Genomic DNA, 13,529 nt, shown 5'->3' on the forward strand with positions numbered 1-13,529 from the left:
TGTGTTCTGGCCATGTCTTTCTGTTGGTTGTCTTTGTGTTCTGTCCCGTCTTTGTCCTTTGTTGGTGCCCCTTGTGTTGACTGTCTTTGTGTTCTGGCCATGTCTTTCTGTTGGTTGTCTTTGTGTTCTGTCCCGTCTTTGTCCTTTGTTGGTGCCCCTTGTGTTGATTGTCTTTGTGTTCTGGCCATGTCTTTCTGTTGGTTGTCTTTGTGTTCTGTCCCGTCTTTGTCCTTTGTTGGTGCCCCTTGTGTTGACTGTCTTTGTGTTCTGGCCATGTCTTTCTGTTGGTTGTCTTTGTGTTCTGTCCCGTCTTTGTCCTTTGTTGGTGCCCCTTGTGTTGACTGTCTTTGTGTTCTGGCCATGTCTTTCTGTTGGTTGTCTTTGTGTGCTGTCCCGTCTTTGTCCTTTGTTGGTGCCCCTTGTGTTGACTGTCTTTGTGTTCTGGCCATGTCTTTGTGTTGATTGTCTTTGTGTTCTGGCCATGTCTTTCTGTTGGTTGTCTTTGTGTTCTGTCCCCTGGCCATGTCTTTCTGTTGGTTGTCTTTGTGTTCTGTCCCCTGGCCATGTCTTTCTGTTGGTTGTCTTTGTGTTCTGTCCCCTGGCCATGTCTTTCTGTTGGTTGTCTGTGTTCTGTCCCCTGTCTCTGTCCTTTGTTGGTGCCCCCTGTGTTGATTGTCTTTGTGTTCTGGCCATGTCTTTCTGTTGGTTGTCTTTGTGTTCTGTCCCGTCTTTGTCCTTTGTTGGTGCCCCTTGTGTTGATTGTCTTTGTGTTCTGGCCATGTCTTTCTGTTGGTTGTCTGTGTTCTGTCCCCTGTCTCTGTCCTTTGTTGGTGCCCCCTGTGTTGATTGTCTTTGTGTTCTGGCCATGTCTTTCTGTTGGTTGTCTTTGTGTTCTGTCCCGTCTTTGTCCTTTGTTGGTGCCCCTTGTGTTGATTGTCTTTGTGTTCTGGCCATGTCTTTCTGTTGGTTGTCTTTGTGTGCTGTCCCGTCTTTGTCCTTTGTTGGTGCCCCTTGTGTTGATTGTCTTTGTGTTCTGGCCATGTCTTTCTGTTGGTTGTCTTTGTGTTCTGTCCCTGTCTCTGTCCTTTGTTGGTGCCCCTTGTGTTGATTGTCTTTGTGTTCTGGCCATGTCTTTCTGTTGGTTGTCTGTGTTCTGTCCCCTGTCTCTGTCCTTTGTTGGTGCCCCTTGTGTTGATTGTCTTTGTGTTCTGGCCATGTCTTTCTGTTGGTTGTCTGTGTTCTGTCCCCTGTCTCTGTCCTTTGTTGGTGCCCCTTGTGTTGATTGTCTTTGTGTTCTGGCCATGTCTTTCTGTTGGTTGTCTGTGTTCTGTCCCCTGTCTCTGTCCTTTGTTGGTGCCCCTTGTGTTGATTGTCTTTGTGTTCTGGCCATGTCTTTCTGTTGGTTGTCTGTGTTCTGTCCCCTGTCTCTGTCCTTTGTTGGTGCCCCTTGTGTTGATTGTCTTTGTGTTCTGGCCATGTCTTTCTGTTGGTTGTCTGTGTTCTGTCCCCTGTCTCTGTCCTTTGTTGGTGCCCCTTGTGTTGATTGTCTTTGTGTTCTGGCCATGTCTTTCTGTTGGTTGTCTGTGTTCTGTCCCCTGTCTCTGTCCTTTGTTGGTGCCCCTTGTGTTGATTGTCTTTGTGTTCTGGCCATGTCTTTCTGTTGGTTGTCTGTGTTCTGTCCCCTGTCTCTGTTCTTTGTTGGTGCCCCCTGTGTTGATTGTCTTTGTGTTCTGGCCATGTCTTTCTGTTGGTTGTCTGTGTTCTGTCCCCTGTCTCTGTCCTTTGTTGGTGCCCCCTGTGTTGATTGTCTTTGTGTTCTGGCCATGTCTTTCTGTTGGTTGTCTGTGTTCTGTCCCCTGTCTCTGTCCTTTGTTGGTGCCCCCTGTGTTGATTGTCTTTCTGTTCTGTCCCCTGATGTTGATTATCATTGTGTCTAGTTCTACATCCTCTTGTCTGATAGTCATGTTGTTTTCCTGTGTTTGCACCTGTTTGCACTCTGTGCACTTCTTTGAGTTCCATGTTGGTTTTCTGCTTTTGTTTTCTTGGTTTGTACTTTGTTATTTTACTGTTCTCTTAAGTTTGACTATTATCATGATGGTTCTGGTTCTACTCACCCCTGGGTTTCTTTTTTTATGATTTGAGTCACTGCGTGTGTGCGCGCGTGTGTGTTTTTTTTCTGAGCACTCCATTACCTGTCACTCGTTTGGTCATTTATGCTTCAGTATTTATACCTGCACTATTTCCTGCTTTGTTGCTGGACCCGTCTTTGGTTCCCCCGTGGTATTTGATTATCTTTGACACCTCCTGTGTGTAGCAGTGTTCCTGTTTATAAGTTTTGATTATTTCCTTGATACCTCCCATCGTATTACATCCCGCTATTCTTTGTCCCTTGTTTAATCCAGTTTTGTCGTTGCGTCCCTCTGCCTGCATGTTGGTTTTGTTTTGGACTCCTGTGAACTCACGTTGTTGGTCTGAACGCCTGTGTTTTGGGACAATAAATCACATTTGTAATCACCTTACTGTCTGCATTCTTGGGTTCATTCAGACTCTAACACAACATGGAGTGATTTCCTTTTTCACCCGTCTCCACTTATTCTCCCTCCTCATCTTTCTAACACCCATAATGGAATGTGATTTGAAGAATTACAGTTTATTGATCTTTTTAAATTGTATGAGAAGATGCCATCCATAGAGCAGAGTGTAGCTCTGCAGGATTTGGTCGTGCTGTTCTTATGGAACAAACTGCTCCCTGGTGACACTTGAAAGTGCTATAGGTTTAGTGTCATCTGTACTGGAGAGACGTGGAGCTCTGCAAGGTGGAGGGTGGACACTTATGAGCTCTGACATGCAGATTGTAACAATGATAGCAAAGACGGAGAGAGAAAACCAGAAAAAAAAAAATTGTATTCAGTCGACTGTCTCGCGTTTGTGTCTGCATGCAACATGTTCTGCATCAGACGATACGATTCTTTATACTTTTTTAGGGCTTTTTTTGTCAGAATGAAGGTGATATTTATGTTTATGTGAGGGATCCGAGTTCAGAGATCATTAGAGGAGGGCAGGAGTTTTTTTTTTTTTTACTGTGGTGAAGGTGGAGGCACGACCTGGCACGTGCTGTGCTGCTGTGATTAAAGGCTTTTATTTGTCACTTTCTGTACGTTACACTTTAACTGCTGCAAAGTAATTGCCTAATTACTATCCTCATCTGGATTACAGTCGTTTATATTCAATGTGTCTCGCAGCTGTTTTTAAAAACAGATCAGCAGATCACACAGAGGATAAGAACAAGTCTTTGAAAAATAGAAAATCTAAGTTTACTGATGTGAATTCATGCAAATGTTATGTCTTCTTATATATATATATATATATATATATATATATATATATAAACAAAAAGCATAATATGTTCAGAGGCTGGTGGTGATGTTTGTGTGTGTGTGTGTGGGGGGGGGGGTATGCAACACAAAAATGCACAAATATCTTCACATAACTCTGCAAAAAGTAAAATTGTGTGTACAGCCGGCGCAGAGGTGAAATTCAGTTATCGAGCATGACGGGCGGTGTGTGTGTGTGTGTGGGTGTGTGTGTGTGTTTGTGTACATCTGTACTGTGAAAGCAATCAGAAGGAATATAAAGCAATCTTTCCTCTCAGGGCCACAGAGACACTACCTGAGGCACATCCCTCCCTAAAAATTCTTGCATGAAAAAAGCAGCTGTGAAGTTGATGTGAGCGCGCCACGAGTGCAGCGTCTGCGTCCCCAGAGATTCTTTTTAGCGTGTGAAGGTTACAGGCACTTTTTAAGGTCACAGTTCCACATAATCACGCTGCTGCGCATGTTTGTGAGCATGCATGCTTGCATTTGTCTTTTTTGTGTCCACAAACCACAAAAGTGCAGATTTGCCTATTTTATTTATTTAATCAAACACTTAACATGGGCAGGTTGATTAAAATCTTATATTGGGGAAAAGCAGAGTTATTTGGAATAATGAGGAAGGCCGAGTGTTGGAGTTCAAGTGCACTCAATGCGCACTTCATTCATCTGTTCATAGTTATTCAATTTGTTGGAAGAAAAACCTTCAACCTGGTGCTTTGCATGATGCAGTGACCCTGTTTAAGTTGCAGTTATACCTGGATTAAGTGAAATTTTATCTCTTTCAAGGAGTTTCTGTTTTCACCTGCGGCTGCTGTTACTTTAACATGTTTAGTCAGGAACAGAGTTACACCAGCGTTTCTGGGAAAGTTGCGCGGCACCCGTAACACTGGTCAAGAAATTTGTACAAGTTGCCTGGTTCAGAAATAAAATGTGCAATTTATTATGGTTTTGTGGCATGATGAATTTCAACATGGGACAGCACGGTGGCTTAGTGGTTCGCACTGTTGCCTCACAGCAAGACGGTCATAGGATCGCTTTCTGCCCTTTCTGTGTGGAGTTTCCGTGTACTCCCTCCAGCTGCTTCAGCTTCCTCTCACATCCAAAGACATGTGGGTTAGATGGATTGAAACTGTAAATTGTGCTTGTGGGTATGAATGTGTTTGTTTGTCTGTTAGTCTGTCTAGTTAGTCTAGTTAGTTAGGCAAGGAGGGGGTGGTAGGGGTGGGGGGGAGATTTGGGCGTGCGTCATATGGGCAGGTGAGTTCGTATCAGTCAGATGAGTTTGTATCAGTTTCTGTCAGTGTGTAATGTCTTGAGTTGCCTTCACAACATCAGACTGAAGGGGAGGGCAGAAGATAAGAGGGCAGCTGAATGCTTCACCAAGGACTTAGAAATTCTTCTGGAGGAAAACAGCGGGGCGTTTTGATCTTTGGAGGCTGATAAGCCTGCCATGTTTAGGGTTGAGCAGAGAAACACATTTGCAGCTCCTCTGACCGACCAAATCCCATTTATGAATATTTTGTGGTTTCCGACATCTTCCTTTGCAAGGCGTACATTTGCTCCGAGATGTTATCCAACTTGTGTCTGAGTTCAAGGGTTAATGCAGTCTGAGACTGTATCACCTTTCCCAACTCAATCATGATGGACAGGTGAAGGGTCGTGGTTCTGGTAGCAGCCATCTTGCCAATTCTCCGGTAGGTCAGGGCAGCACATAAACCAATAAGCACCAGCCCTCTCACAATAAAACCAAATATAAATAAGTCTTCGACATCCTCCACAGAGAGTGGTACCAAGCACACAACATACTAAAGATGCAGTAATTATATTGTGTTAATAGTTTTCATGATAAAACAAACATGTATCTCTAATTGTTCATATAATATAATTCACCTGTTATTTATTTACTTTGGAAACATTTTGGCTGTAGACCAGTATAATAGAGTATTTGGCAAAGATCTGAAAAACAGAAAAGGAATGTTAAACTCAGTTTTATTTTCTCTTGCTCCTGTTTTAATGTTTGCCTACGTTTTATTTTAATGTTGGATTTTTTTTCTCACCTGCTTTTATTCTGACATCACCTCTATTTATTGTGTGGATTTACTTCCTGTTTACTGGTATCCTGGTGTTTCAGTACTTCAAAATTTCTTTTTAACCAGTTACCTTCCACCGCCTCTCCACCAGATTGTTGAGCTTCACACTTGATCTCTAGCGTTTTTCCATCCCGTTTGCTTCCGACTAACAGTCATGCTGCCCTCCTGTGTTTTCAGAGTTTAGTTTACTGATTGTGTATTTGCTCACATGGTGTGACTGGTCATTGCATGCTGACCCTCTGCCTGTTTTTGTGGATAAAATACCTGACCTTCACCTGTTCAGTGGGCCAATCTCCTCCCCTGCATTCTTCCTGGGCAACAGTGTTGCACAAACTGTTATTGTGGAAACATTCATATTGTATAGATTAATAACTATGGAGTTGGCACAATTAAGTCTCTGAACACAAGAACAACATCATAAATTCGTCATAACTGTGAAACATTGAACATGACATGTAAAAAAAAAAAAAAAACAACAAAAAAAAAAACCCTCCAAAAACAAACAAACCTGCATTTTCAGTTAACTGGTGACTGGAGGGCAGAAAAAAGGTTGGAAAGAACGGAGCGTTATCCTGAGAGGCAACAGAAGAGAAAAAAGTATATTTGCATCAGCATGTGTGAGGAAAGTAGAGCTCTGCCCCCCCCATACTTGGTAACAGCGGTGGTGGCCATGTGGTTAGTATGCTTAGATTCAGGGCATAAGGTTCCCCGTTCAAACTCCAACCTTGACACATTTCTCCGTGTAATGTGGAGCTGCATCAGGAAGAGCATCCGGTGTAAAACTTGTGCCAAATCAACATGCAGATCCACCTTGGATGTACTGTGACGACATCGAGTGTGTGTGTGTGTGTGTGGGGGGGGGGGGGGGTGACTATTTGGTAACATGGTGGTACAAATGATTTGCACACTTGCTTCCCAAAAAATAAGATCCTGATTCCAGACCAACATTCCCCCTTTTGTTTGGCAAACCAGAGTTGCATTAAGGAGGACATTAAAGTGTTAAATTTGTGCCAAATCAACATGCAGATAGAAACATGGTGAATATATACATTTATATTAAAATACACACTCACTCACTCACTCACTCATCTTCAACCGCTTACTCCAATTAAGGGTTGCAGGGTGCTGGAGCCTATCCCAGCAGTCAGAGCATGGGGCGGGGTGGACCCTGGGCAGGATGCCAGTCTGTCGCAGGGCCACATACAGACAAACACATTCACACCCGCATGTACACATATGGACCATTTAGTTTCCAATCCACCTAACTTGCATGTCTTTGGATGTGGGAGGAAGCCGGAGCATCCGGAGGGAACACGCAAACTCCACAGGTTGGAATTGAACCCATGACCTTCTTGCTGTGAGGCAACAGTGCTAACCACTAAGCCACCATGCTGCATATATATATATAGCAACAAAATGTTTTTACATCACTTACTTGTAAAAACATTTGGTCTGGAGAGACTCTGACTTTATGCTCGTTGTTTTTCCACCTTTTTTCCCAGTGCTTAAAACAAAAATAATGAATATGAAATGTGCTCTTAATAGATTATAATGAATAAATAGAATCCATGACATCTATAAAGAAATTGAGCCACCGTCTTTTTTTTTTATCTCAGATGCAAAATATTGTTTTTTGCTTAAACTAATTTCACAAAATTTGCAAAAATTTTTGGATTAGTCTGGGAATAAAAACCACTATTCAGGAAAACCTGTATGATGGGGCAGAGCAAGGAAATTAACCCCCCCCCCCCCCAAAAAAAGAACATTTGGCCAGAAAAGCTAAAACAGGGTGGAGCCTGATCATGTAAAGAAAAAAAAAAAAAACTGAATATTTTTGATGCTGCAACGTTGATGTGATTTGGACCTCGGCAGAATCATCCACCCACTGAGAGCTCTTCTACAACCCCTGGCAAAAATTATGGAATCACCGGCCTCGGAGGATGTTCATTCAGTTGTTTCATTTTGTAGAAAAAAAAGCAGATCACAGACATGACACAAAACTAAAGTCATTTCAAATGGCAACTTTCTGGCTTTAAGAAACACTATAAGAAATCAGGAAAAAAAAAAAATTGTGGCAGTCAGTAGCAGTTACTTTTTTAGACCAAGCAGAGGGAAAAAAATATGGAATCACTCAATTCTGAGGAAAAAATTATGGAATCACCCTGTAAATTTTCATCCCCAAAACTAACACCTGCATCATATCAGATCTGCTCGTTAGTCTGCATCTAAAAAGGAGTGATCACACTTTGGAGAGCTGTTGCACCAAGTGGACTGACATGAATCATGGCTCCAACACGAGAGATGTCAATTGAAACAAAGGAGAGGATTATCAAACTCTTAAAAGAGGGTAAATCATCACGCAATGTTGCAAAAGATGTTGGTTGTTCACAGTCAGCTGTGTCTAAACTCTGGACCAAATACAAACAACATGGGAAGGTTGTTAAAGGCAAACATACTGGTAGACCAAGGAAGACGTCAAAGCATCAAGACAGAAAACTTAAAGCAATATGTCTCAAAAATCAAAAATGCACAACAAAACAAATGAGGAATGAATGGGAGGAAACTGGAGTCAACGTCTGTGACAAAACTGTAAGAAACCGCCTAAAGGAAATGGGATTTACATACAGAAAAGCTAAACGAAAGCCATCATTAACACTTAAACAGGAAAAAACAAGGTTACAATGGGCTAAGGAAAAGCAATCGTGGACTGTGGATGACTGGATGAAAGTCATATTCTGTGATGAATCTCGAATCTGCATTGGGCAAGGTAATGATGCTGGAACTTTTGTTCGGTGCCATTCCAATGAGATTTATAAAGATGACTGCCTGAAGAGAACATGTAAATTTCCACAGTCATTGATGATATGGGGCTGCATGTCAGGTAAAGGCACTGGGGAGATGGCTGTCATTACATCATCAATAAATGCACAAGTTTACATTGATATTTTGGACACTTTTCTTATCCCATCAATTGAAAGGATGTTTGGGGATGATGAAATCATTTTTCAAGATGATAATGCATCTTGCCATAGAGCAAAAACTGTGAAAACATTCCTTGCAAAAAGACACATAGGGTCAATGTCATGGCCTGCAAATAGTCTGGATCTTAATCCAATTGAAATCTTTGGTGGAAGTTGAAGAAAATGGTCCATGACAAGGCTCCAACCTGCAAAGCTGATCTGGCAACAGCAATCAGAGAAAGTTGGAGCCAGATTGATGAAGAGTACTGTTTGTCACTCATTAAGTCCATGCCTCAGAGACTGCAAGCTGTTATAAAAGCCAGAGGTGGTGCAACAAAATACTAGTGATGTGTTGGAGCGTTCTTTTGTTTTTCATGATTCCATAATTTTTTCCTCAGAATTGAGTGATTCCATATTTTTTTCCCTCTGCTTGGTCTAAAAAAGTAACAGTTACTGACTGCCACAATTTTTTTCCTGATTTCGTATAGTGTTTCTTAAAGCCAGAAAGTTGCCATTTGAAATGACTTTAGTTTTGTGTCATGTCTGTGATCTGCTTTTTTTCTACAAAATTAAACAACTGAATGAACATCCTCCGAGGCCGGTGATTCCATAATTTTTGCCAGGGGTTGTAGTCTCCCTCGTTCATTTTTAGTGTTTTAAACACATTTCATCACTTCCTGTCACAGCTGCTGCTTCTCTCATCTGACTTATTTTTTTAAACACTTTTTCTCATGTTCCGTCTCGGCCCCTCGTGTGACCTTCTCCTTCTGATGCATCTGTATCACCGTCTCCTCAAAGCGGTAACTTTCACACCTTAGCTCTGCTAGGCTGCCAAACTGGCAGCGAAAATCAAAATATCCTCGCTCGTAAATATTTCACACCTTGCTCTCCTCGTAAACGCGTTTGGCTCAGCGAAACCAAGCCGCTGTAACGAGCGTCACAAATGAGAAACAACTTTTTAAAATGCTGCCAAAAATAAATACGGCATCCTCAGCCACTCAGTGATACAAACCAGGTATGGATTTTTTTTAAATACTGTTATTATTCATGACTTTTCCTTTAAATATAGAAAATTATGATTTGAAACTTGTAATTCATCATAAGAAAAACGGCAGCACCTCTTCTCTATTACTGTTTGCAGGAACGTCTCCCGAGAACTTAACGCACTCAGAGGACTATTACAGAAAATAATCCAGATTGAATTTTAATGCACGTGAGGCTCACATGATTATTAATCGCTGCTCTGTAGTGTAATAAATAGTTCATTTATGAATTGCTCCCTAATTTATCAAAGTCACAGAGCTAATGAATTACCACAAATCTCTCCTGCTGTGTGATGACATGCAGGTTTTTCATAGATGCATCATCTGGAGACTGTGTGTGTGTGTGTGGGTCAATTAATTTCATTATCTTTAGCTGCAGACCTTGTGGCAGAAAAGGCTGCAGGGCTCAAGCAGAACATTCCAAAGAACCAAGACAAGACCAGTGTGAGTTTTAAGCCTATTATCCGGTGTTCTTGGATCTATGGCACGGCTGAAAAGGCGCTCAACCCCCACGTTATAAGAGGGCACGCAGTCTCTTCTGTTCCAGTGCCCACAATTGATCTGTAGAAGCAGCTCTGTGTGACGTAAACAGCTCCTTATAGCGTTTTGTCAATTACGCCGTCTGTGTGCCAGACGCAGAACCAGCAGGAGAGCCGTGAATTCAGTCTGAGCATCTGAATTACACCTTCATATAAAATCCACAAGGTCACCCTTGAACGGATGCTGCCACAACCACTCAGCATCAGTCGTACCACCAGCGTTTTGACTGCACTTGTTTTTGTGTGTGTGTGTTGCTCTTTTCTGGGCCCTGCTGCTTCGGCTCCTCAGCCAAGGGGTTTCTGAGTGGAAGGATGTTTTCCAGTTTGCTCATGCAAATCAAGAGCTGATTTCTCATTAATGGCCGCTTGTTCTTAAACGTGCAGCCGCTGCATGAATAAGGAATGGGAGATCCAAATCCGATCTCGTTATGCGATTCTTGCCTTGGTTTAGAGAGGCAGACGCACTTTGTGTCACACTTCTTGTGTTTTTGGGTCATTGTGAGTCTTTAGGAAAGCACCGGGGACTTCTTGAGTCAAAATAAGAGAATGCAAGAAGCACTGCTCTGATCAAAGGCTCGCTGACAGTGTGGAATCATCCATCGGAAGACAAGCAGAGGAAGAGGAATTTTGAAATCTGATTTATTTTAAATTTTAGGCAAAAACTGTTAACATTTAAGCAAAAATATGTCTACTTAGAGCTGCTGAGATTGGGGATTTTGTTCCATTTTGCTGTTATTAAATTGCTGTAAACTGATTTGTGTGTGTTTGTTCAATCAAGTAGCTCATTGGATTTCAGGATTGGAGTGCAGGATTTCCATCCAATAAATATATAACCCCAACTTTTAAATAAATAATAAAAATAAAGCCTACATCCATGCAATTCTTTCAGCTGCTCCCTTTTTGCTCTACAAGAAATTCAACAAACACAACTACACCTCAAAATACTGAACTCAATTCAATTATAAGTAGGATTTTCATCTAATAAATATATGCAGCCCCAACTAAAATAAAGCGCATCGATGCAAGATAAATGGGACTACATATATTTATTAGATGAAATCCCTGCTCACAATTGAATTGCGTTTATCCAGTGAGTCAGTTTTAGTGTATTTGGCACATTTTTTACGCCAGCTGAACTTCCTGATGCAACAGCAGATATCCATGAAGAATGGGGTACAGATGGCGTTGAAGTGGGCCCTTCTGCTGTGGAAGCAAGTGCACTGAGCAAATACAATGAAAAAAGAAAAGAAAAAAAAAAGCCTGTTGGATTTACATGATCTAAACATGTACATCGGCTGCACGTGATCAGAACATGTTCAAACATCATTTTCTTATGATTCTAAGAAAATTGTGTTATTTGAATGCATTCTGATCATGCTTCCTATTTCAGTGGACATCCATGCCGTATAATTTAATTACGGTGGGGCTGAATATATTTATTGGATCAAAATCCTGCACAAAACTGAACTGAGTTCATCCATTGAGGGGTTTTTATTCTCCTCTTTTGGACTGAATGAATAATTTGAAGACATTGCCTTTGTGGTTGTGAAATAATAATATAAATAATAATATTAAAAAAATCCACATTTTTTCCGATCTGATTAACTGATTTTTTTTTTTTTTTTTTTAACTGACAAACGTATGGTGAAAGAACTGTTCCAGCAGCAGGCCGACTAAATCAGAGTCCTCCAGACAAAAATGGGGGAAAAGAGCAGCTCTTTCATCTGTCTGTGGGTCTAAGTGCACTCCAACCTCTACACATCTCAGACCTTTCCGAGTGGAGTTTGAAGTCTGAGATGTGCAGTTTAAATATACATTGTTGTTTTTTTTTGTACCTGTTTTCATAATATAGCTGGATGCACTTTACGCGCTGACAAGCCTCGATGATCAAAGCTGTTGGTTTTGCGTTTACGCGCAGGTCCAATGTGCGCTTTTCCTCCCCCACTAATGACGTAATTAATTATTAGTTTATTGCACAGCTATTACATCCTATTGGATGATCAGTCTGTTGGAACCAAACTGCGCACAGAACAGCGTGGCTTTAAGCGGCGACAGCGTGCTCTTTGCGCGCCTTCAGCTTCATGTGTCCGCTGGGAGTCAGTGACGCTGCGCTCCGAGCGGGTGAGACTCAATGTGGAAATACTGACAGACAGCAGAAATAAGACTGAAATAAATAATAGCCAAAAAAAAAAAAAAGTCACAAATTGCATGTCTTTTACTTTTGTGCGCGCCTCATCAGTGCGTCACCAAAGTGATCCACTATTTCTGACGGAGTTTAGAAGTTTTTGTGTGCAAGTTATAAGCGCGTGTCACCTGGACTGCATGAGATAATCATGTGCCTTTTTAATCCACACTCGTGCACGTTTTTTTTCTTCTTACCAAACAAGCGGTTCCGTTGAGGAGCAGCAGGATGAAGCCGCGGTGAGGGCGCATCATTCTGGTGCGTAAAACTCTGCGTTCCCCTTCCAGGTGGAGAGAGAGAACGCGAGTGTGTGTGAGAGAGTGAACAAAAGTAAAAACTCCCGTACACGGGCTTTTCCTCCTTCAAGTGCACGCTCTTCCTCCTGCACCGGATCCCTCACGGCGGACGCACGGGTCCATGTCCAAAGCCAGCAGAACAGCTGCTTCCCACAAACCTACAAAACCACTTGGAGTCCCGGTTTTTCACAATGTTTTACTTTCACCAGCCTCAGATTTGAGTCACATGAGCTGTGAGAAATCCTTAAATGCACAGCGATATCCATGCACAAGCGAGACAGAGAAATCCCGGCTCAGAGTCGTGGAGTGGGTAGATGTGTGCTGATCGGGGCCAGTGGAGGAGAAATGAAGCAGCCTCCTGCAGAAGGTGAGCGATGCTGAGACTGGTGAGATCCAGACACAGTTCAACTGTTTTTACTCTCTCTCTCCACCCTCCCTCCCCTCTGTGCCTCTCTCCTCCAATCTTTCCTCTCCCCCTTCTCTCTTTCCAGTCCCACTCATTCTGTATACACATAGGGAGAAATTGCACATACGTTTTCTGGCTCTTTATTTCTGACATCAACCTCCAGCAGATTCCTCCACGCTGTGGTCAGCTCAACTATCTTCACCAAATCAGTCTTTAAAGGGGTTAAATTTGTCTAAAGTCATGTTTAATTGGTGTTTTCTGGTTAAATGTGGTTTTGGGATTAACAGCATCAAAGTCCCACAGATCGCTAAATGTAGAAAATAACTCTCCTGCTGTGCAAGCCCGAAACAGCTCATTTTAGTCTTCTGTGACATATGTCACGGAAGTCCATATCTGCATTCCTGCTTGCTCAGTGAGAAAGGCCCACTGAGCCCAGTCTGTACAACACACTCACACGGTCCGCAGCAGACTGAGAAACACCCGCAGCTGATGCGTTCCACTTCAGTGCAGAAACTGATGTTTTCGTTTAAGATTAGATTTTTTTTTTTTTTAATAAGAATGTATTAGTGTCTGTGGGGTGTTTTTGGCTGCAAACTTTAATATCACTTTTAAAAAAACACCCTGAGGCCAACAGTAGTA

The 13,529-nt window shown here is 42.1% G+C and overlaps 1 protein-coding gene across 1 annotated transcript in view; it reads right to left on the bottom strand.

Moving 5' to 3' along the window:
* LOC117528491 (neurexophilin-1) overlaps window positions 1–12,867 on the bottom strand; it is a 122,382-nt gene extending 109,515 nt beyond the window's left edge. The window contains exon 1 of the mRNA XM_034191126.1: window positions 12,386–12,867. Coding sequence (XP_034047017.1) covers window positions 12,386–12,442 — 57 coding nt within the window. The 5' untranslated portion in view covers window positions 12,443–12,867. The remainder of the gene's footprint in view (window positions 1–12,385) is intronic.
* Window positions 12,868–13,529: the final 662 nt, after the last annotated feature.

This window comes from Thalassophryne amazonica, chromosome 16 (assembly GCF_902500255.1).
Source record: "Thalassophryne amazonica chromosome 16, fThaAma1.1, whole genome shotgun sequence".
NCBI classification, from domain to species: Eukaryota; Metazoa; Chordata; class Actinopteri; order Batrachoidiformes; family Batrachoididae; genus Thalassophryne; species Thalassophryne amazonica.